At 64.0% G+C, this 20,536-nt stretch overlaps 2 protein-coding genes across 5 annotated transcripts; both read right to left on the bottom strand.

Moving 5' to 3' along the window:
- Positions 1-969: 969 nt before the first annotated feature.
- On the bottom strand, positions 970-4,079 carry GHDC (GH3 domain containing). The gene is made up of 8 exons (XM_048316773.1): positions 3,806-4,079; positions 3,593-3,723; positions 2,942-3,518; positions 2,503-2,686; positions 2,343-2,414; positions 2,125-2,258; positions 1,903-1,991; positions 970-1,801 (listed from the first exon to the last, which is right to left on the bottom strand). The coding sequence occupies exons 1-8, from the start codon at positions 4,029-4,031 to the stop codon at positions 1,601-1,603; spliced, it is 1,614 nt and encodes a 537-aa protein (XP_048172730.1). The 5' UTR covers positions 4,032-4,079; the 3' UTR covers positions 970-1,600.
- Positions 4,080-4,554: 475 nt separating this feature from the next.
- On the bottom strand, positions 4,555-19,976 carry LOC125332108 (signal transducer and activator of transcription 5B). 4 transcript variants are annotated; one of them, XM_048316733.1, is made up of 19 exons: positions 19,918-19,976; positions 10,105-10,242; positions 9,830-9,986; positions 9,658-9,747; positions 9,334-9,508; positions 9,129-9,259; positions 8,879-9,030; positions 8,652-8,807; positions 8,393-8,572; positions 8,170-8,257; positions 7,947-8,069; positions 7,705-7,797; positions 7,362-7,568; positions 7,109-7,203; positions 6,912-7,042; positions 6,067-6,237; positions 5,811-5,862; positions 5,486-5,593; positions 4,555-5,418 (listed from the first exon to the last, which is right to left on the bottom strand). In XM_048316733.1, the coding sequence occupies exons 2-19, from the start codon at positions 10,230-10,232 to the stop codon at positions 5,292-5,294; spliced, it is 2,364 nt and encodes a 787-aa protein (XP_048172690.1). In that variant the 5' UTR covers positions 10,233-10,242; positions 19,918-19,976; the 3' UTR covers positions 4,555-5,291. The 4 variants fall into 4 exon arrangements, with proteins under 4 accessions (XP_048172690.1, XP_048172699.1, XP_048172710.1 ...); XM_048316742.1 differs by lacking the exon at positions 19,918-19,976 and adding an exon at positions 13,959-14,220; XM_048316753.1 differs by lacking the exon at positions 19,918-19,976 and adding an exon at positions 13,430-13,817.
- Positions 19,977-20,536: the final 560 nt, after the last annotated feature.

Genomic DNA, 20,536 nt, shown 5'->3' with positions numbered 1-20,536 from the left:
ACGCGGCGGGGATGGGGATGGGGACGGCGCGGCCCCCCCGCCCCGGGCTGCAGCGGCGGAGCGCGCGGACGGGCACCGGCACCTTCCACCGCTGGGGCATCCCCGGCCTCCGCCCAGCACCGCAGCGCCCGGGCCCGGCAGCCGCCCGATACCGATGGGACCCCGGCCGAGCCCGCACCCTGCAGCCGGCCACCCGCACCCTCCAGCCTTGGTACCAGCAGCACAAACGACCCTGCACCCAAAACAAGCTGCACACTGCAGCCGGGCACTCAAATCGACCTTGTACCCTGCAGCCTGGCATCCAAACGCAGCCGCGCACTCAGCAGCCTGGCCCTGCCCAGCGGGTGCCACCCCACCAACTTCCCCTCCCACTGGGGTGGTACCCAGGCAGGGCAGCGCAAGCAGAGCCGCCCAGGGCAGCCCCGGCCCCGCACGGCTTTGCCAGGCGGGTGGCTCAAGGCTTTTGTTGCGGGGTGCTCCCAGCTTCTCCCCGACCCGGAGCAGAAATTTTGCTCCAGTTTTTTTTCCAGCAGGGATGGGGGAGCAGGCCTCAGCCAGGTTCATCCCTGGCGGGGATCTCGGCTGTGCCAGGGGATGCTTTGCTTTGTGTGAGCCTTGTTCAAGACATCATCTCCGGCCCACGGCCCGGCTGCCCCCCAGCAGCAGCTGCGGCACAGCAGGTGCCCCACATGCCCTCGCCAGCCCTTGAAATAACCCTTAATGAGCAGGAGGGGAAATGGCCAGTCCCTCCCGATGGTACAACTGTGCCTCAAAGGCACAAAGAGCCTGGTGCCCCCAGAGTGTGGCAGCCCCCGAGCTGGTTAAATATTCATGGCTGCCCCTTCCCCAGGACCCCCGAGAATAGCAGCAACTCCTCAGCCCCCAGAGCAGTCAGATTGCCTGAGCAATCTCTTTAATGAGGATTAAAAATAATAGTCTAAAGAATCAATCCCAGAGTGCGGTCCTTTATTTAAGAGATAATCCTCTTTTATTTTGCATTTGGTTTTTAAAACATTAAAAGCAGCCCTCGGTGGAGCTTATTCTTAAACCAGTGGACATGCACTGGAGCCCGGCTGGGGCTGCTCTGTGGCACCTGCTACCACCAGCCACCTGAGCCCTGCCCGCAGTGTCCCTGCCAGGGGACAAAATGCCACAGGGCCCCAGTGCTCAGCGCAGTGATGAGCCAAGGCTCTTCTGCTCCTCCTGCTCCCACAGAGGTTTCCATTGTGCCCTCTGCCTCAGCCATGGGCTGTGATGCCCAAGGTGTCCCTTGGGAAAGGCACAGGCACCCACTCCCCTGTGGCTGCAGGTGCTGCCAAGGCACTGAGTGAAGGGGGTCCAGCAGCTGCAGGGCCCCACTGGCCCCATGACACTCCCAAGCTCCTGCTCCATCCCCACAGCAGCACTGAGTGGTGCCCACCAGTGCCTGCTGCTGCCACGGATCACAGTCAAGCTGTCTCCATCTGCTCTGTTCAGCCATTCCCTTGGGGCTGGGCACCTTGCCCCCACGCCCTCCTGCCCCAGGGACATGGCCCCTCCTCGGAGGGTGCATGCCAAGCAAACCCCAGGGTGGAAGGGCTGCGGGGACCCCCGGGCTGCCCTACGAGACAACTGATCCCTGGATGAGCCGCAGCAGCTGCTCTTCGTGCAGGACCCTGGGCATGGGCAGGGGGGAGCCCAGTGCTTCCCGCAGCCGGGTGAAGGTCCCAGGCCTCACCAGGTGCAGGCGCAGGGGCCCAATGCTGCCCTTGAACCGGAAGGATTTGTAGACAGGGAAATCTTCCTGGAGACACTGGTCCAGCTGCAAAGAGAGGGCAGCTGCCTGTGCTGGTCCCAGATTGCCATACCAGTACCCTTCAGCCACCCCACACAGACCCAGAGCAGAGCCCACGTCCTGCTCACCTTGTAGCGTTGCCCCTCTGACAGGTCCCGCAGGCCCTGCAGCTCCATGAACACCTCGTAGTGGGGGGCGCAGGGCCCCGAGGAGTCACCTGCAGCAGCACCATGACTATGTTAGAGCTGCCCGCAACCCCCCCAGCCCTGCTGGGCACAGGAGGGCTGGCAGAGCTCCAGGCAGCACCAGCTACACTTTTGGAGGGACTTGGACAGCTCAGGGGAACTCACCCAGCAGGCTGCTCTCCACACAGACGTAGTCAATCAGGCGAGCACCTGGCCACATCCTCAGGGCGCGGCACAGGCTCTGGCAGAACTGCTCCTCAGGGATGCTCTCGCCTCGCACACTCAGCGTGTGGCTCTCCCTGCGGTGCAGGGACACAGCATGGGTCACTGGCACCCTCCTGTTAAGACCCTGCCAGGTGAGGGATGGGTTGGGGTGTCCTCACCTGCGCACAGGTTCCACCATGGGACACTGCTTGTGGAAGCCGGCCACCCTCAGCACCTCCCCGGTACAGCACCTGCATGCACAGCGAGAGTGTGAGGGGAGATGGGTGCATGGGGCTGGGGCAGGCAGCCCCCCAGGACTACACAGCAGGGATGAGGCACCTGTACTCTCCTGGCTGGGCTGTCACAACCAGCCCATACTCGCGTCCCTCCCAGAGCTCATCCAGCAGCACCGTCCGTGGCTCCTTGTTGGCCGGGCAGGGCAGGAACTCGCAGAAAGCCCCGTCAGGGCACAGCAGGAATCGGGTCACTGGCTCCGCTGGCCACAGGTTTACACCAAGCAGGGCTGGGCAGAGGCAGCATGTGCCAACGTGAGCTCCCCAGACGCCCCATCCTTGCCCACACAAGCCTCACCCCTCTCCAAGGGGAAGCATTTTGCTGGTGCCAGGACAGAGCTGTTTTCAGGTTGCAGGAAGGGAATGCAGCACAGAGATGCACCTGCACTTGCTGGGGCAGGGAGATCTGTGTTGCCACATGGCAGCAGCTCCCTGAGGGCACCCAGGGCAGGCCAAGAGGACACCCCAGCGTGGGGGACACTCACCTCCTCCCACCTGGTAGAAGGGGCAGTAGAAGGGCAGCCCCTGGCAGTCGGCCTGGCGGAGGGAGTCGCAGTAGAGTCGCTCCGTGCCATGGGCCGTCCTCAGCACCACCACCTCCAGCTGTGGCCACAGACGCATGGCGATGCCCTCGAAGCCGCGGGCACACTCAGCACGGAGCTCAGCTGCCCGGGCAGCATCAGGGGTCAGCAATGCTTGCAGCTGGTCCCGTACCCCCTCGGGCAGCCCGGGCTGGGGGCTCAGCCTGCCCAGCGCCAGCTCCTGGGCCAGCTGGGGCCATTCCGTGCGCAGGGCCACCAGCGCGTCGTGCAGCTCGGCTGCCAGCCCGGCCTCCAGCACGTGCAGCGCACGCTGCCGCAGGGCAAAGAGCAGCTGCACCCGCAGCGCCGCGGCCCGCGAGGGCAGGGCGCCCGCTGGGGCCGGCGTGCAGTACAGGGTGGGCAGCGGCCACCCCGCCGGGGCGCGGGGACAGCCAGGGGTCCAGTGCAGCAGGGCCGTGCCCCGGCGGGCCAGTGCCCGCGGAAAGGCGGCGCCGAGGGCATCCAGGTAGAGCAGGGACCCCTGCGTGGGAGGAGAGGGTCAGGAGGGCAGACCCTGCGGGAATCCGCGCCCACCCCGCTCTCCGCTCCCCGCACCTGCAGCCGGGGGTCGGTGTCCCAGCAGCCGGGGAGCAGAGCCCAGAGGCGCAGCGGGGGGACGGGATCCGGCAGCGCTCCGTGCCGACAGGGCGGCCCCAGGGGATGCCGCTCCTGGAACTCCTCCGAGCCTGCCGGGAGAGGCACAAGGTGAGAGGGGCGACCATGGGACCGACCCCCTGCCCGCCCCCCGCCCCGCAGCCCCGCGCTCACCGCCGGCCGTCCCGGTGCCGGTGCCCAGCAGCCGCCGCAGCCGCCGCTCCTGGCTCAGCCGCACGTCGCTGCCCAGCGCCTCCAGCCGCCGCCGGTACCGGCCCCCGGCGCGGCGCAGCGCGGAACGGACGAGGCGGTGCCGCAGCGCGGGGACGGCCACGGCCACGGCCACTGCCACGGCCACGGCCACGGCCACCACCGCCGCGACCGCCACCGCCGGCAGCATCGCGGAATGCGGACGCCGCCCCAGAACAGGGACCCGGCCCCGGATACCCCTCGCCCACCCGGCTATTCCGCCTCCGGCAGAAATGACGGAGAATTATCGCGCCCGGCGCCGCCCCCCTCCCCGCTTTACTTTTATTTTCATTTTCGCCTTTACACAGCACCCCCGGAGCCCCCCGCTCGGTAGGGAATTCAACCGCAATTGAACCCCGAGTACCAGCGCTCCCTATCCCGCCATCAAGAGCAAGCTCCTTCTTAGGAAAAAGAGGGCAATTGATCCGGTTTACTTTGCTTTCCGGCAGGAAATATGGCCCCGGCCCCAGCCCCAGCCCAGCCCCTGCTCCCTCCCGCCCGGACAAAGCCCCCCAGATCCGCCCAGCTTGTGCCAGCGGAGGCCCGACGACCCTGCCCTCCAGGACAGGAACCCGAACACTGGGCCCAGCCCCAGCATTCATCTGATGCACCCGAGATGAGGAGCTTCCCGGAGGACCCCGCCTCTGTCCCAAGACACACGTGACACCCAGAACTTTTGTGTTACAAAAATATTCCGTGCTTTATTTACTCTGTGATAGAAAAATAACATGGCCAGGACCCCAGAGTTTCCCGCCCAGGTGAGGAGAGAGGCGAGGGGCAGAGGGCTCCGCTTCCCCAAACCCCTGCCCACCCGACTGCCCTCGCTGGGTGCCCTCGCACCCTGCCACCCTCATGCTGCACCGGCTCCAGAGGGGACACCGAGGCCGGGAGCCGGAGGGGCTCCTGCATCCTTGGGGGCAGAGGAGAAGATGAGGTCCAGGGACCCTGCCACTGTGGAGCAGAGCACCAGCACGGGCTGGGGGAGCCCTGGCCGAACCCCCCCTCTGCCCTCTGCCCTCACGCACCCCGGGGAACAGAGCCGCGGGAGAGAACAAGAAGGCGACATGTACATTCTTAGTGACGACTGCGAAAGCGAACCTGAGGCCGGGCTGGCGGCCCCCGCCCCGGCAGCCCCACGGGGGAATGCGGGGCTGCAGGGCCAGTGCTGGCAGAAGCGGAAAGCCGAAGCTGGGCCTCTTAAAAGGAACATACAGGAAAACCATGCGACAAATCCGCTGCCGTTTATACAAGGGCATAAACACCAAAGAGCTGGACGCCAGCCTGTGTTTCGGGGCAGCACAGAGCAAATCCTGGGGGCAGGGCCCACCCACTGTCCCCTGGCACAGAGACACGAACACAGCACAGTCCCCGCAGCGCCGGGGCCAGGGGCAAGGGACCAGGCGCCTGCCTGTCACGACTGGGCGTGGGGGATCCACTGACTGTCCACGGGGCGCCGCAGCAGCTCCTCCACGTGTCTCGCCACATCAATCGTGTCATCCAGGTCAAAATCACCCTCGGGGTCCAGCACAGGGTCGGGGCTGTGGGAGGCAGGCGGTGAGGGGGGGACCAGCTGCAGCAGGACAGGGACGGGGGTGTGATACCTACTTCTGGGTGTACATGTTGTAATGAGGCTGGGAGCAGACGGCAGGTGAGGGTGCCTGGTCCATGTAGGTGGCCCCTCCAGGGGCAGAATCACCTGATGCATTGACAAACCTGTGGGGATGGGTCTCATGAGCGCTGTCACGGGACAGGATGGGTGCCCCGGGGGTGAAGTCGCCAAGGTGTCTCCCAAGGCTCAGCACCAATGTGGCCATCAGTGGCACCAGACCTGAGCTCCTCAGTGCCCTGGGCTGCCGCCCAACCCAGCCAATTCAACACTGGGAACCCATGGGAACCACTGCCCAGGATCTGCCTTCGGGGTCACACTTACTCTGGCACCACTTGCTTGATCTGTGGCTTCACGTATCCATCCACAGCTTTAGCTAGAGAGAAGGAGGCAGCACTGAGGCCCCAAGCTCCAGCACATGCCACGACCCCGGGCAGCGCTGGGGGCTCACGTGTGGCCAGATGCAGAACCCCTGTGGGGCCGGTGTGGCCCCGGGGTGGGGGGATGCTGAGAACACCAGCTCCATCCCGGCTGGATGCACAAAGGAGGGGACACAGGTGGGGTGAAGGGACAGCGCTACCTGGCGTGGACTCACAGAGAACCGGCGTGTAGTACTTGGAGAACACCTCATCCTTGGGCCGGTCGGGGAACACGTAGATGAGGTAACTGAGATCCCCGAGGCGGTCAGCCAAGGAGCGGATGGAGAAGTCCCTGGTGGTGAAAGGCATCAGGTTCCAGAACATCCTCTCAGCTGCAAGACAAGAGCAAGGACCACGGTGACTCCCAGAGTTTGCAGCAGCTCCTGGCCCTGCTCTGGACATGGGCTGCGAGGTCACATTAAGCAGCAAACAGCACGTCCCACACTGCATCCCTCCCCCAGCAACAGTTGAGGATAAAGCACAGATTGCCAGAAAATGGGATAAGGTAGGAGACACAGTGAAGCCAAGGCAGGTCTGGCCTCATCCTGACATGTCAGGGGCCGGTTCCCCAACCATGGGACTCTGTGGGGCACCATGGTGCTTCTCAGCCACACAACCCTCCGAAGGATGCTTTCATGAACAAGCAGACTCCTGCATGGGGTCAGGCCACCCCTGAAAACCCCTGCACTGGGGAGCACCACCGAGTCACTGGATTTCGTACAGTCCACATCAGTCCCCAGGGCTGGGTCAGAGGGTTCAGCCTGCTCCCTCCTCCCCGCTGCTGCCAGTGTTCAGGCCTGACACAGCCACAGTGAGCGAGGGCAGCGCTGCTCCCCAAGGGACAGCCAAGGCATTCTGGGGGCTCTTGCGCTCGCCTCTTTCCTGAGGATGGCTCCAGCGTGCCTGCCGTGGCAGCGCCAAAACCCCATGGGCATGAGATGGCCGAGCCCCAGGCTGGGGACAGGGATACTCGGTCCAGGGATGCCAGCGCCTGGCGCACACTCACAGGAGTCGAACTTCCAGGCAATGGTGATGCCACCGATCTCCGAGTCGCTGAAGCGCAGAAGGAAGGTCCCGTCGGGCTTGTTGATGAGCAGGTCGTGCGCCTGCTGCTTGTTGACGAAGCCCAGGATGGCCCTAGGCAGAGTAGGGCGTCAGGGCTTGGGGCTCAGGCCAGGCAGCACAGGGCAGGGCGGCTCTTACCCGTCATTCCAGTGCGGCTTCAAATGCTTCTTGAGCACCTCCATGACCCCATCAAACCACTGCCAGAAGGTGTAATTCCTCCCAGGCAGGTTTTCCTGTTGAAATCCCCAGAAAGTGAGCACTCCTATCGCCAGCCTCTGTTACACAGCACAGATATTGGGCACAGCAGCGGAGACTCGGGGACCTCCAGGTGGATATGTCCCATCCAGTCCCCCAGCACTGGGGTGCTCCGGACAGAGCCCAGGCCGCTTACCCGGTTGAACTGGGACCAGGACACTGTGGTGCTGCTGTAGTCCTCCAAGTGGGAGCTGGTGCTGTTGAAGAGCTTTTGTGCCAGGAACACCAGGTTCTCCTTGGTCAGCCCACGGCTGCTCTGCACCTCTGCCTTGAACTTCATGTTGAGCGCCTCGCAGAGCTGTGGCCATTGCACCTTGTCGGGCACAGCGAAGGGCACACGGCCCTGGGGGCAGAGAGCATGGTCAGCACCAGCTCTCCCTGATGCCTCCAGGCATGTCCCACTGGGAGGCTGAGCCCTACTCCCACACCCTCTCAGGGCAAATGGGGCCTGTCCTGCCCCACATGCCACTGGCACTCACAGGCTCGGCAAAGGCATTGTCCCAAAGCACAGTGGCCGTGGCGTTGTTGTCCTGGCTCCCATGCACAATCACCACCACAGGCAGGGACAGTGTCTGCCGAGAGGAAGGAGACCGGAATGGGCTGTGGGGCACCAAGGGAGCATCACCCATGGGCACCCACGTAGCCCCAGCCCAGCCCCATTCCTGTGGGCAGAGTGCCCATGGCTCGCCTAGGGCCTGCAGAAGGGACATCGTGGTTTTACCTTCACCTGGAAGACCAGCTCATTCCCACCAACACTGAACTGCGACTCAAAGAGGATGGTGAATTTCTCCTCTGTCACTGACTCAGCCCCACGGCGATCCGAGCGCTTGATCCGCTTCAGGGACTGCAGGGACGTAAGGGGTGAGCACGGAGGAATAGATGGGGACACCGGGGTGAACGCAGAGGGACACAAGGGGACAGGAGTGGGAACCAGGGGCACTCACCATGTTGCGGAAGTGGGCGCTGAGCGTCCCGGTGGCCTGGTGATACTCCATCACGCAGCAGTTGTTGAGGATCTCCCCGCTGCTCTCACTGCCATGAGAATGCACCGAGTCAGGGGACCACCGGGACTGGGAGCCGTGTGAAGTGCAGCCCCCCTCACCCCCCACGCCCTGCTCCCCACTGCCTCGGCAGCCCCCACCACACACCCCCAGCCCCCGGCATTACTTGCGGGTGCTCTCATTTTTCAGCAGGGCCTTGGCTTGCTGCTCGCTGATGATGGTGGCCTTCACTTGGGGGGGATTCATGTGCACATTCAGCTTCCCCCCCACCAGGAGCCGCACGGTAGCTGCAAACTTGGTCTGTGTCTTCAGCACCTGGGGGGGCTGCTTCTCGATGATGAAGGTGCTGGAGGGACAGGGGGATCAGGGGGGGTGGGAGGGGCAGGGCCAACCCAGCCCCCCACCCAGCTGGGCCCAACTTGTACCTGGTGACCAGGGCAGAGATGATGTCGGTGATGGTGCCGTTCAGCTCTGACAGCATCTCCTCCACTGGGCCTGGGATCGGCAGCTGCTGGCACAGGTGCTCGGCACGGCGGATCTGCTGCCGGTTCTGCCAGATGATCTCTGCCAGCTTCTCACACCTGGGGGGAACAGGGCTCAGCACATACTGGGGCTCAGCACCCCATCCCATCCCACCCCACTGGGCACTCACCAGGTCTGCAGCACATCCAAAGTGCCCTCGGGTGGGCCCCCGTTCCCCGCCAGCTGCTGCCGACGCTTCCACTGGATCAGCTCATCATCCAGGATGGTTGTTTGCTGCTTGCGCAGCAGCTGCAGCGTCTTCTGGTGCTTCTCAGCCAGGTCCTGCGAGGTGGGGTGACATCAGGGGTGCAGGGACAGTGTCACAGGGCATCATGGGGAGCAGAGGACAGCATCATGGGGAACCAGGCGGCACCACTCACCACGCGGTACTGCTGTAGTGTCTGGGCCTCACGGTGCAGCCAGGCCTCCAGCGATGCCTTCTTCTGCTGCAGCGTCGTCTCTCGCGACATGCGCTCCTGGGGGCCCAGCTGGGAGAGCTGGGAGAACTGGGCTGGGGGACACGGCATGGTGTTAGGGCTGGTCCTGTCAGCACCCCAGGCCCACGCCCCTCGGCCCCCCACCCACCTTGGAGGCGCATGTTCTCCTGGTACTGGATGATGAAGTATTCCTGTGTCTGCTGCAGCTTTTTGAGCTCATTCTCTGAGTCCTGTGTGATGAGCCGCAGCTCCTCGAAGGTCTGGTTGATCTGCAGGTGCTTCTGGGACATGGCGTCCACCAGGGACCCGGTTGGGGAAGGGCTCTGCACGGGGCACAGGGTGCACTCAGCACAGTGAGGGCACCCTCCCCATTCCCTGCCTCAGGGCTGCTCCCATCATCACAGAGGAGAGCCCCGAGTGTCCCCCCAACCCTGTGGAACCCCTTCCCTCACCCCTTCCAGCCCCCACTCACATTGTTCGCCTCCCGCACCAGCCGCTGCTCGTGGTAGAGGATGTGCCGGATGCAGCGCACCAGCTCCATGGGGCATCGGTCATACGTGTTCTGTGGGGAGAGCACTGCCTGAGCCAGGCTCAGGGCAGGGACCCCCCTGGCCTCGCATCCCTGCCCACAGCCCCCCACTTGCCTGCAGCTGCGTGGCGTAGTGCCCCAGCTTGATCTTCAGCAGGAAGCCGTCCTCACCCACTTGGTGGTCTGCTTTCTTCTGCAGCTCCTGGATCAGCCCCTCCAGAAGCTGTGTCGCCTTCACATTCTCCTGGGGGTTGTCAAGGTCGATGGAGTCCCTGCGTGCAGAGCGGAGCGGTGTCAGGGCAGCCTGGCAGGGGAGAGCACCCACCGGTACCCCTGGGGCAGCCCCTGCCAAGCCCAGCACCCCCCCAGGAACAGGACACCCTGACCTACCATGCCTGGCTCTCGATCCACTGCGACAGGTAGTGCCGCACCTCGATAGGGAAGTGCTGCCCATAGAGTGCCTGCATCTGCCGCAGGGCTTCACCCTGGAGCTGCTGGGCCTGGATCCACACGGCCATGGCTCAGCACCTGCAGGAGACAGGCGGTCAGGGCACCTGTGGGAGACAGGCAGGCACTGTGCTGCAAGGGGTCTGGCCCCAGCCGTCCCCGCACCCTCTGCAAGAGTGTCCGGAGTGTTTGGTGCTGCCAGTGCTGTCTCCAGCTGCTGAAAGAAAGGGCATGCGGGGGCAGGAGACCCTGGCTCTGAGTCACCCCCTCTTTTCTAGGAACAGCCCTGGGGGTGCCCGCGTCCAGGGACGTGCCTCTGCGCGGCCTCTCCACATGGTTCTCATTTCCCCTCACTGCACCACGGGATCGCAGCCATTGCTGGCCACGCAAATGAGGAAACAGGCCAAGGGGAGGAAGGGCTGGCCAGAAATCCAGGGTGACGCAGAGCAGAGGCCCCCCCTGCGTTCACCCCGCTCCTGCCCACACCCTGGCAGCGCCAACAGGCAGAAACAGCCCCAGCCCCAAGAGCCCATGTGGCACCACAGTCCCTGACGAGTCCCCAGTCCCAGGGCCACTGTGTGCCCCATGTCCTGGTGGAGCCGCACGGACTTTCCCAAGCAGTTTTGGGGCAGCTCTGGCTCCAAGCAGGGATTCCACCCATCACACAGCCTTGGCTCCCCCAGGGGCAGGCAGGGATGAGATTGTGGGGATGGGACAGCACCTCTACTAAAATCCAGTGTGTCCCCTGGGCAGTCACCTGTGGCTTGAGGGGGCTGGAGAAACAACCTGCAGTTGAGAGTGTGGGGGTGATATGATGGTGAGTGACACAGGAGGGCCTGGGGGGCTCAAGGTCCCCCTGAGTGAGGAGGCAGCAGTAAAGAGCATTTAGATACATTCACACCCAAACCACCTGGGATTTGGCACCACACAGAGGGGCCAGGCAGGGGTGTGAGGCCTTGGATGTGTCCCAAGGCCGGGTGACCAGGCCAGGACCTGATCACTGCACTGGCTGGTGACAAGCAGAGGGACTGAGCCAGTGGGGGCTGTGCTTCCCCCCCTACCCAAAGCATTTTGTTTGGCCTCAGAAATACCCAGTGGCCCACAGGGCTCCAAAAGAGCTGGTGCTGTCATACGGTCAGGGGCACATGCTGGGGGACAATGGCAGGGGGTCCAAGTGGAGCAGCCACAGCCAGAGCCCCTGGGACAGGCACACCCACCCCTGAACAGGAAGAGGAACAATAACCCAGAGTTGGCTAAAAATGAATTTTTCCCCTATAAAAGGGAGGAACATTTCCACATTCACAGAAATCACCAAGTTGGAAATGCTGCTGGCAAGGAGGGGCCTGGGGAGGCAGAAGAACACCGGCAAGGAGGAAAGGGAAGGTGGGATGGCCGACAGCAGGACACGCTGCTGTTGGAAATTGCGGATGCTTGATAAGGGGCAGAGCCAAGAGTGGCCATGCCAGTGCCACTGCACCACAAAGCGACCCAGTGCTGTGGGGACATCTGCATGGACATAGAACAAACAGACACTGCCCTGCCTGTTGATAAAATGGTGATCTCTTCCCATCTCACAGTGACAAAACACTTCCTACTCCACTCCAGCATGTTGTTAAGCAACGAGTCTCTGGCTGCTCTGTGGTGAGCCAGCAGGCACCGCATTTGGCCGGTGCCAGCCTGGGAGCAGGAGCACCAGTGTCACATCCGCCTCTACAAGGGGCTGTGCAGTGGCTGACAGTGGCAGAGCTCACCTGTGTGTGTCCCAAAACATCATTTGCACCAGGCTTGGGCACAACCCCCACGGACATTGTCAATGCAGCAGGACATGCAATTTCTCCAGGCACCTCATTTTTGTCTCTGTGTCTCCCCTGTGTACAAATCAAACCTCCCCATGGGCTGCAGGGTACCCTGACCACCCCAGCACAAGTGACCAGTGCCACCTGCCATGGGCAAACTTTTGGCCCTGAGACTCAGCATGGCTGGGGCAGCAGCTCCGTTTCAGCACAAGCGGCAGCTCCATGGTCCCACCGTACAACTAGAGCTGCCACTGCCAGCCTTTCCAGGCAGCCCTGCCTCCTGCACCTGGCTGCTGCTGGCAGCCACTGCCCTGGCTTGGACCATGCCCAGCATCACTTTCCAGCACCACACTCCTCGGTGGCACCACCAGCTGCCCAAGGGATGGGAGCCCCGGATTCACCCCCATGTCCAGGGACATTCACCCACCCCAGTGTGACCTCCAGCCCACCAGCCCCAGCAGGGCCACTGCAGCCTCAAGCACTGCCACGGGTCAGCCATGCACGGCAGCCGCCAGCCCTGTGCGCACTCCAACAACTGCAAGAGGCTGATAATTGTAGTGGTTTAGGCTACTTTGCATTTACTCACTGGCAGCGAGCTGGAACCCACCCGTCACTGCAGCTCGGTTAACCAGCAGCACTCGACAAGCCACAGCAACATGCTAGCCGGAGACTTATGGCCTGTGAAGCAGCACAGGCGGCAGCTTCCCGGGGTAGGACCACTGCTGAGGAGACAGACCCCAGAGCTGTGGGGAGGGACCCCAGCGTCGCAGGGACGGAGCGGAGGGAGGGAGATGCCAGCAGTCATTGCTTCTGCCTCTTACAGCCTCACTGCCCACTGCTGATGGAGAAGCACTGCCAAGCCCAATGCAAACCAGGAGAAACCCACTCGAAAGGAGCACTCAGAAGGCCAGAGGCAGCAGCACAGGAGAGGGTGGGCACGAGGGTGGGGAGAGGTGGCAGCTCCGCTGGGGCTGAGGGCAACCAGGGGACTGATTCGACCACACTGGGGAAGGGTCGCAGCCACAGTGGCAGCAGGCACCAGCAACAAGTCCCGAGCTGCAGGAGAGCCAGAGCACATCCGTGGGCAGACAAAAGGAGGGAAATGCCTCACAGGGTGAGGCCGGCAGTAGCACCTTCCCACGTGCCATGGGCAAAATCCAAACACAGGCAGCAGCTACCCCGGGGCCGCAGCACGCTCTGCACGGGATGCTCACTGCAATCAGCAGAGGGACGCTCCCATTCACACAGCCAGCCCGAGGACCTCCTGACGAGAAGGACACCCCTGCCCTGGTGCTGGCACAGCCCCCGACAGCAGCCTCTTGCCCAGACCCATGCTCTGAAGGGCCAGGCAGGGGCCAAGGGCCAGGCAAAAGCCTGGGGGGACAACAGCAAAGGGCTCTGGCTGTAACCCCCCCGCCCCACTTCCGCGCCGGACCCACGCAGTCCCTCCGCCGCGGCGGCCCCCGCACTGCCCTTGGCCCGGTGCTCGCAGCCCGGGGCTCTCCGCAGCGGTGTCTTCCCGGGGCAGGGGCGCGGCGCTGGGCTCCGGCGGCAGCGGCCCTGCGCCCGCCGCAGTAAACACGGACACGTGGTTTCTCGGCACCTCCGGGAGCCCGCGATCGCTTCCAGGTCAGAGCCGGCCTCGCTTGTGGCCGCAGGGCCGGACCCTGCACCCGGCAGTGGTGCTGCCGAGGGGCTCCGGTGCTGCCCCAGCCAGCGCTGCTCCTGCCACAGGCAGGCCCGGGGGAAAGGTGTCCTGCAGCCCTCCAAGGTGGGCGGCCCCAAGCAAGATCCCTCCGGGGCAAGGTCCGGCCCCCAGACGGGCCCCAGGCACGGTGGGAATGACAGCCGGGAGCGGCCGCTGGGCACAGCGAAGGGCTCCGGTTACCTCAGTACAGACACCCACCCCTCCGCCCACAGCGGCCCCGTGTCCGCCCCAGCTCACGCCAGGGTCCCCCCCGGAGCCTGGCGGGGAGTGCCCCGTCCTGCGGCCGCACTCACCGGGCTCAGGCCCCGCTCTGCCCCCGCCGCTCTGGTGTCCGGCCCCAGGACAGCCCGGCTGCGGCTCTAGGCGGGCACAGCCGGGCTCCCGGGCGGCCGTTTCGCTGGCTGCGCACTACAGGAAGGAGCGGAGAGCAGCTATTTCCTTCCAAAATGTCAGCTGCCTGCGCGGGACAGCCTGCCCCCGACTGCTGGCAGCACCTCTGCCACGGCAGCTGCGGGGCGCGCCGGGCAGCGGGGCCGGGACACTCCCCCTCGGCCCCTCACACCTCCCCGGTGCCAGAGCAGGCACAGCCTCTGTCCTCAGCAGGTCAGTGGCACTGAGCCCCCGTGGCTGGCTGAGAGCCAGGAATGGCACCCCAGGCACCCATACAGGAGTTTGGCACGGAGGGAGATGGGACCACTCACCTGCACCCCGCAGCTTCACTCACACCCCCAGCGCACGGCCCCGGAGCAGAGCCCGAACCGGGAACACCCGGGTGCTGGTGAGCAGCCCCCAGCCCTGCTCAGAGGTGCGGCCAGGGCTGGTGGCACCGGCAGACAGTGGAGCCGGCACAGAGGGCCCAGGGCTGCTCGCGTGTTTTACACTGGCCTGTGGTTTCCAGCTCTGGCTGGGAGGCGGCAGCGCCCACCCGCACAGGAGCGAGCTCCTTCTAGAAGCTCCGTGCTTTGATGGGGTTTGTTTGTCTCCCACAGAAAGTGGCAGCAACTGATGGCTTCATCCTGGCAGCATCGGGGAGGAGGCAGCTGAACCACTCAGCCCACGCTGGAAACATCTGGGGCCAGGCACCATGACACTCATGAAAGAGGATGGCTGGCTCTGGTAATCCAACGTGCCCCCAAAGGGCAGCGCCGACAGGCCCCACAGCCAGTAGGCAGAGCCGGAACCAGTAGCACCAGGACTGTCCCGGTATCCCAGCAACTCTGGGAGCCAAAAACAGAGCATTCACACCATTACAGAAACAAGGAAACTGCACGCATGACCTGATGCTGCCCAGAGGGGACACCAGCCCCACACAGGCAGAGATGCCCCAGCCAGGGACTGGTGCCGGCATCAGTTCTGGGGGCTGCCGACAGCTCATCTCATGCCATGGGAGGCTCTGTGCCTGCCAGCACTCGCCACCCTTGGGAAAGGTTTTTCTCCTCACTTCAGATTTCTTCTTCCAATCAGAGAGGCCCAGAAACCTGTGTCAAACCAAAACCACCAAAATACCCAGCAAAAATCCCAGCAAAATCCCTTGAATCCAACGGCTGGAACCTCGAGAAAACCTCAGTGCACCAAAAGCCATCCTGGGGCAGCCACAGCCAGATACGGGCGCTGCCCTGGCACCAGTGGGATTCCTCCAGACACTGAGCATGTAGCAGGACCAGCATTGTGCAGGGCACATGGTGCAGCCAGCTTGGCAGAGCCCAGCGCCCAACCAGCCCCATGGGCACAAGTCCAGTGTGGCTCAGCAGGACATCCGCCATGGGGAGCCCAGTCCCTGCCAGCACTGGTGCTGCCCCCACCATAAACCCCCAGACAGGATTAGAGAGGCTGGGCAGAGCTTTAATTACTCCTGGCTCCCTGGGGCCAAGCAGCTGAATTAACTGGCTTTGGGACTGGCACAGCAGGGAGTTGCCAGCTCCCACATCTCAGGGTCCTGGGGCTTCCCCTCGCTTGGTGGGGGAATCCCAGGGCAGGCACAGAGCCACTGACCACTTGCAGCATCCCAGCCTGGGCAGACTCCGGCCCTTGCCTGGGCAGGGATGTGCAGCTGTCCTATGCCAGGGCACTCAAGGAAGGGATTTTCCCTCCGCGCTAATAATGACCAACTCCAAGTCCCTGGAATGCCACGCTGAGGGCACAGCCCTGGGGTCCCACAGGTTCTGTGCAAGCCCCCTACACCGAGGCCAAATCCAGCACAGTCCCTGGCTCGGTGCTAATCCCTGCTCAGATCTCTGCCAGCCCAGGAGGGACAGGCTGGGTGAAGGACCTGAGGATTAAGCTCATTTCAGCATCGAATTAGTCCCGATTGGGGTCTGGAGACACAATTTCATTTTCTCTGCCACGCTCCAGCGAGCACACACAATGGCACTAATCCAGCCTCAGCCAGAGTGGATTTGCTGGGCAGGACCCAGGTGGGCTGGGGAAGATGTGGGCAGCACAGGCACCAACTGCACTGCTCTGGCTGCATCCATCCCCTCTGATCGACACCATGATCCAGCTCTCCTTGGGGCTAGGGAGATGGTGCAGGAGCCCCCTCACCCCTGGAATGGCTGTCCTGCAGGGCCAGCCCAGCTGGCACAGCACAGGCTTTTGGATGTCTGGTGAGCAGGGAGAGCCAGAGGGATGCCAGAGCAGCTCCCACATCCCCCCACCGCACTCCCAGAGTTCGTTCCCAGCAGCTGCAGCAGCTCCACACACAGAGATGGTCTCACACCAAGTCAGTGGAACAGGATGGAGAGGGAAAAAGCCTTGCCTTTGGAAGAGGGGATACACAGACACCCAGGGATGCTGGCAGGAGAGGGATAGAGTCAGACAGAGAATAAAACAACAAAAAAACCAATGGTTTGTGCAACAAAATTCTCAGTCAGACCCAGAGAAAGGTGAAGCACAGCGTGCATACACACACAAACATGCCCAGGTGGGATGAGCTTCGCAGCCCCTGAAGCAGCAGCAGAAGCCCTGCTCCTGAGCTGCACTGTAAGCCTCACCGCAGCATCTCCACAAGCAGGGCCAGAGAAGCTGCACCCCTGGGCCCACAGCCCAACAGCACCAGGGTCGGGTGTTCACACCAGAGAGGACAAAGATCATTTTACAGCGGTTCCTGCTGGTGCGAGGACTCAGAACTGCCAGCAAGAGCGGCCTCTTCCTCTGCTAAAGGCTTTGCGGGGCCATTGAGTGATAGAGATGAGAGGCCAGACAGAATGAGCACCCAGCACGTGGTGGGCAGAGCTGGGTTGACACTGCTCTGCCTCTTTGAGGCAGTGGTTCTCCAGCACCAGCCTTTTTCCCAGTTCCCTGCCAGCAGAGCTGTGCTATAAACCAGCTCATAACACAAAGTTACACTGAAAATGGAGATTGCAAAACTCACCAGTGACTGTTTGAACTGGGAATGGGTTGTGACTGTGCTGTGGTCCAGCTATGCCGCTGTGGCTGTCCTAGCCCGGCAGCACATTATTCCTGGTACAGTGGGAAGCAGGAGCTGGCACTCAGGGAAGCACTGGGCATGAAACGCCTGTGAGGAGCCCGTGTTCCTGGCCCCTCTGGTGCAGCCAGATGGGTGGATTCTGCTTTATCAGCAAGTCAGCTCAGCCCTATCGGCCAGGAAGCCGTGTTCAGAGTGTGCCTCCCCCTCGACGTTTCCCAACGCGGCGGGAGCAGCGGCGTGCAGCAGCCTACCTTTTATCAGCCAGCAGATGTTGCTAGAACTGTTGCTGCATGTGAAATTCAGGCATGCCCAGCGCCACTTGGATCCCTGCACCAGCCACGCGGTGCCAGGGTAAACACCCCCGCCCCCTTCCTCCCAGGATCAAAACACTTGGGGGTTGCAAAATAGACACCCCATGAAAGGAAAGGCATGCCACAGAAACATTACAGCTGTCGAGGCTACTTCTCCCGGAGCATGCCGGAGCCCCAGAGCCAGCAGAGCCTCCCAGGCTGGAGCTGCCTGCATGGCCGCAGAGCCGAGTCCTGACCTGTCCTGGCAAGGTGGGGACCCTAACCCTAACCCTAACCCTAACCCTGGCCATGCCCTGGCTTCCCTGCAGAGGCTGCTCCAAGGGCAGCACTCACAGAGTGTGTGGGACACTGAGAGTCACCGCAGCCGGGCAGGCAGAGGGACGCAGCCTCCAGCACAGGTACCCAGGGGATGCTGATGGCAGGGAGGTTCCACTCGCCCTGCCTGCCATCCCACTATGCTTGGGCTCCCCAGGCCTGTCACGAAGCCCATCGAGTGCAGCCTAGCTCACAGTCATTCCTTGCAAACTAGAAAGTCATTTCCCAGCTGATGAGGCCGCTTCGCTGTACTCGGCCCAACGCAGTCACCACTCGCCGCCCACAGCATAGAGGACTGCAGGGAGCAGGGATTTTTTGCAAGCAGGGTATCTGAGTTTTGCTATCACTCGAGAGAGAGCTGGGAAACCCCATGGTGAACCCTTCACAGTCACTTTGGAGTCAGCACTTCCCCTGCAGCGAGAGGGGAAGGTCCCTCCAGAGGCTCTGTGTGCCCTGTGCTAAGCATCCCCAACTGCACCTCCCTGTGTGATGACAGTACCCCTAATCCTGCCCCAAAGCACTGGCCTTGGCACAAGGCAGGTGCAGCAGACCTGGTGAGGTGGCTCTAGTGGCAACTGTAGGGGCCCAGCACCCCCGAAGCAGGGCTCTGTCAAAGTGCCACAAAACACAGAGTGGGTGACAGCCACCTGTCACACCCTGCTCCCAGCCCAGCTCTCCTGTGCCCCCGTGCATAGGCTGTTGGCACCTCTCAGCCCACACCAGAGCTCCTCCTCCTCCTCATGCTGCACCCACAACACGGCACAGCCCTCTCCAGCCCCATGAATGAGCAGCTCCCCAGGAACTGTTCTAAAACCCAGGGAGACAGTCTCCATCCTCACATCCAGCACCTCGGAACCACATCAGGTCAGGCTGCGATCCTGATGGCTTCAGGAGCACAAGGGCCTGGGCCAGGAGTCAGGACCCAGAGGGGAGAGCTCCCACCGTGGAGGGCTGGTTCCCGGTGCCCACGGCAGTGGTCAGGCTCTGCAGAGCACCTCATGGTGCCCGCACTAAGTGCCCCCACGCATGCCACTGCTGGGGTTCACACTGCTCTGGCACAGGCACAGGCACTGCAGGGCCGTAGGCAGCCAGCACAGTGAGACAGCCTGCAACCAGGAATGTCCTGCTCTAACCAAGCGACCCGCACCAAAGAGACATCGTGTGCCATGCCCCTGCTATGGGCAAACCACGCGTAGCTGCCCTGAGCCCAGCCCTGTCTCCCCTATGCAACGCGCCCCAGACACTGCGACCAAACTGCTGCTGGTCACCGCCTGTCCCCTGTGCCACGGGGTGCCCAGCACGGCGCACGGAGACTTGAACGAGCCGACAGCCCCGGCCCGGCACCACAGAGGTGCCATCGGCGGTGTCACCGCGCCAGCAGCTCGGGGCGCGCTCAGCAGTGCCGGTGCGAGCAGAGCACTGGAGCCCTGGAGCCGCTCGGCAGGAGCTGCCCGGGGCCGGCCTGGCACGAGCCCGGGGCCGGTCGGGCACGGAGCCCTGACAGCTCCGTATCCCGCTGGACAGGTGGCCGCGGCTCCTGCGGGCTCCCAGTCACCGGCCGCGCCCGAGCTGGGTGAAAGGCCACTGGGTGCTGCGGTCCCCGCGGTGTCGCCGCTCCCGCCGGGGACCGATCCCACCCGCGCCGCGGCGCGGAGCCGCGTGTCCCACCGACAGCAACGGGGCTCCCACTCCCGCCACCCCTGTCCTGTGTGCTGCCTGCGGCGGGACCCCCCCGTCACTGCACGGGACGCCTCGCGCTGTCCCGGATCCTCCCCTCGGCCCGGGAGCGGGACTCGGAGTCGCCCTCCGCGGCCGCCGCTCCGGCGGGGCCCGCGTGCGAAAACCGGCCCCGCTCCGCCGAGCGAGGAGCGCCCCCGCCCCGGGATGCGCCGCGGCTCCAGGACGGGCCCGGGACGTACCCGCCGCCCCCTCGGAGCGGCCCCACTCGTCGCCTCCGCCCGCCCAGGGGCCCGCGGGCCCAGCCGGGCCCCCGCCGAGCCCGCGCCCGGCTCGGCTGCGCCCACCCGGGGTTACGAAACACCCACAGCGCGGAGCGGACCGGACCGCCCCGAGCCCCGGCCCCGCCGCACCCCGCCCGGCCCTGCCGCGGAAGGCGGACGGGGTCCCGGCCCGCCTGGCCCGGTCTGATCCGGTCCTGTCCGGTCCCGGAGGCGATGGCGGCTCCGCGCCCGCGCCCACCTGCGGCCGCGGCGGCGGCTGCGGCTCCGCTGTTCCCGCGGCTCCCGGCGGCTCCGGCGGCTCCCGGCGGCTCCCGGCGCTCCGCTCCGCCGCCGCTCTGCCCCCGCCGCGCCCCGGCCCGGCCCGCGCGGCCCCGCCCCCCCCACGGCTCCGCCCCCGCCCGCCCCCGCCAGCACCGGGAACGGCACCGGGTAACGGGAGCGGTACCAGGCTCTGCGTTACAGCACCAGGTAATGGCACTGAGTGACGGCACTGGGCATCGGGCAACAGTGCCGGGACCAGGCACTGGATAATGGCATCAGGCAGTGGCACTGGGTGACGGTACCGGGCACCAGCACGGGTTAACGCCACCAGTACCAGCACCAGCACAAGGTAATGGCACAGGGTGTCGTAAGTGAGTAGTGGCACTACCACCAGGCACGGGCAGAATCCAAAACAGCTTCAGGCTTCAACACCAGCAGCTTTGGCAGGACACAAACCGGCACCAGAATTTGGCAGTAAGTACCGGGGAAGCCCAAAGCAGCACCAAGCCTTGGTTCTGGGAGCAGGAGTGACCAAATCAGTACCAGGTGGCCACAGACATGGCTGCAAGGCTGCCTTGTGCTGACACCGGGCCCTC

Source organism: Corvus hawaiiensis, chromosome 1 (genome assembly GCF_020740725.1).
Source record: "Corvus hawaiiensis isolate bCorHaw1 chromosome 1, bCorHaw1.pri.cur, whole genome shotgun sequence".
NCBI classification, from domain to species: Eukaryota; Metazoa; Chordata; class Aves; order Passeriformes; family Corvidae; genus Corvus; species Corvus hawaiiensis.
This window is presented reverse-complemented; position numbering and strand designations above follow the sequence as displayed.

Bases quoted from the DNA above. Each gene is read 5' to 3' on its own strand.
- GHDC (XM_048316773.1), bottom strand. From the start codon at position 4,031: ATGCTGCCGGCGGTGGCGGTCGCGGCGGTGGTGGCCGTGGCCGTGGCC. The intron at 3,519-3,592 runs GTGCGGGGAGCG...CCTCCCACGCAG, and splicing joins ACACCGACCCCCGGCTGCAG to GGGTCCCTGCTCTACCTGGA. The intron at 2,259-2,342 runs GTGAGGACACCC...CCTGCACCGCAG, and splicing joins ATGGTGGAACCTGTGCGCAG to GGAGAGCCACACGCTGAGTG.
- LOC125332108 (XM_048316733.1), bottom strand. From the start codon at position 10,232: ATGGCCGTGTGGATCCAGGCCCAGCAGCTCCAGGGTGAAGCCCTGCGG. The intron at 9,748-9,829 runs GCAAGTGGGGGG...CTCTCCCCACAG, and splicing joins ACTACGCCACGCAGCTGCAG to AACACGTATGACCGATGCCC. The intron at 8,808-8,878 runs GTGAGTGCCCAG...TGTTCCCCCCAG, and splicing joins TTGGATGTGCTGCAGACCTG to GTGTGAGAAGCTGGCAGAGA.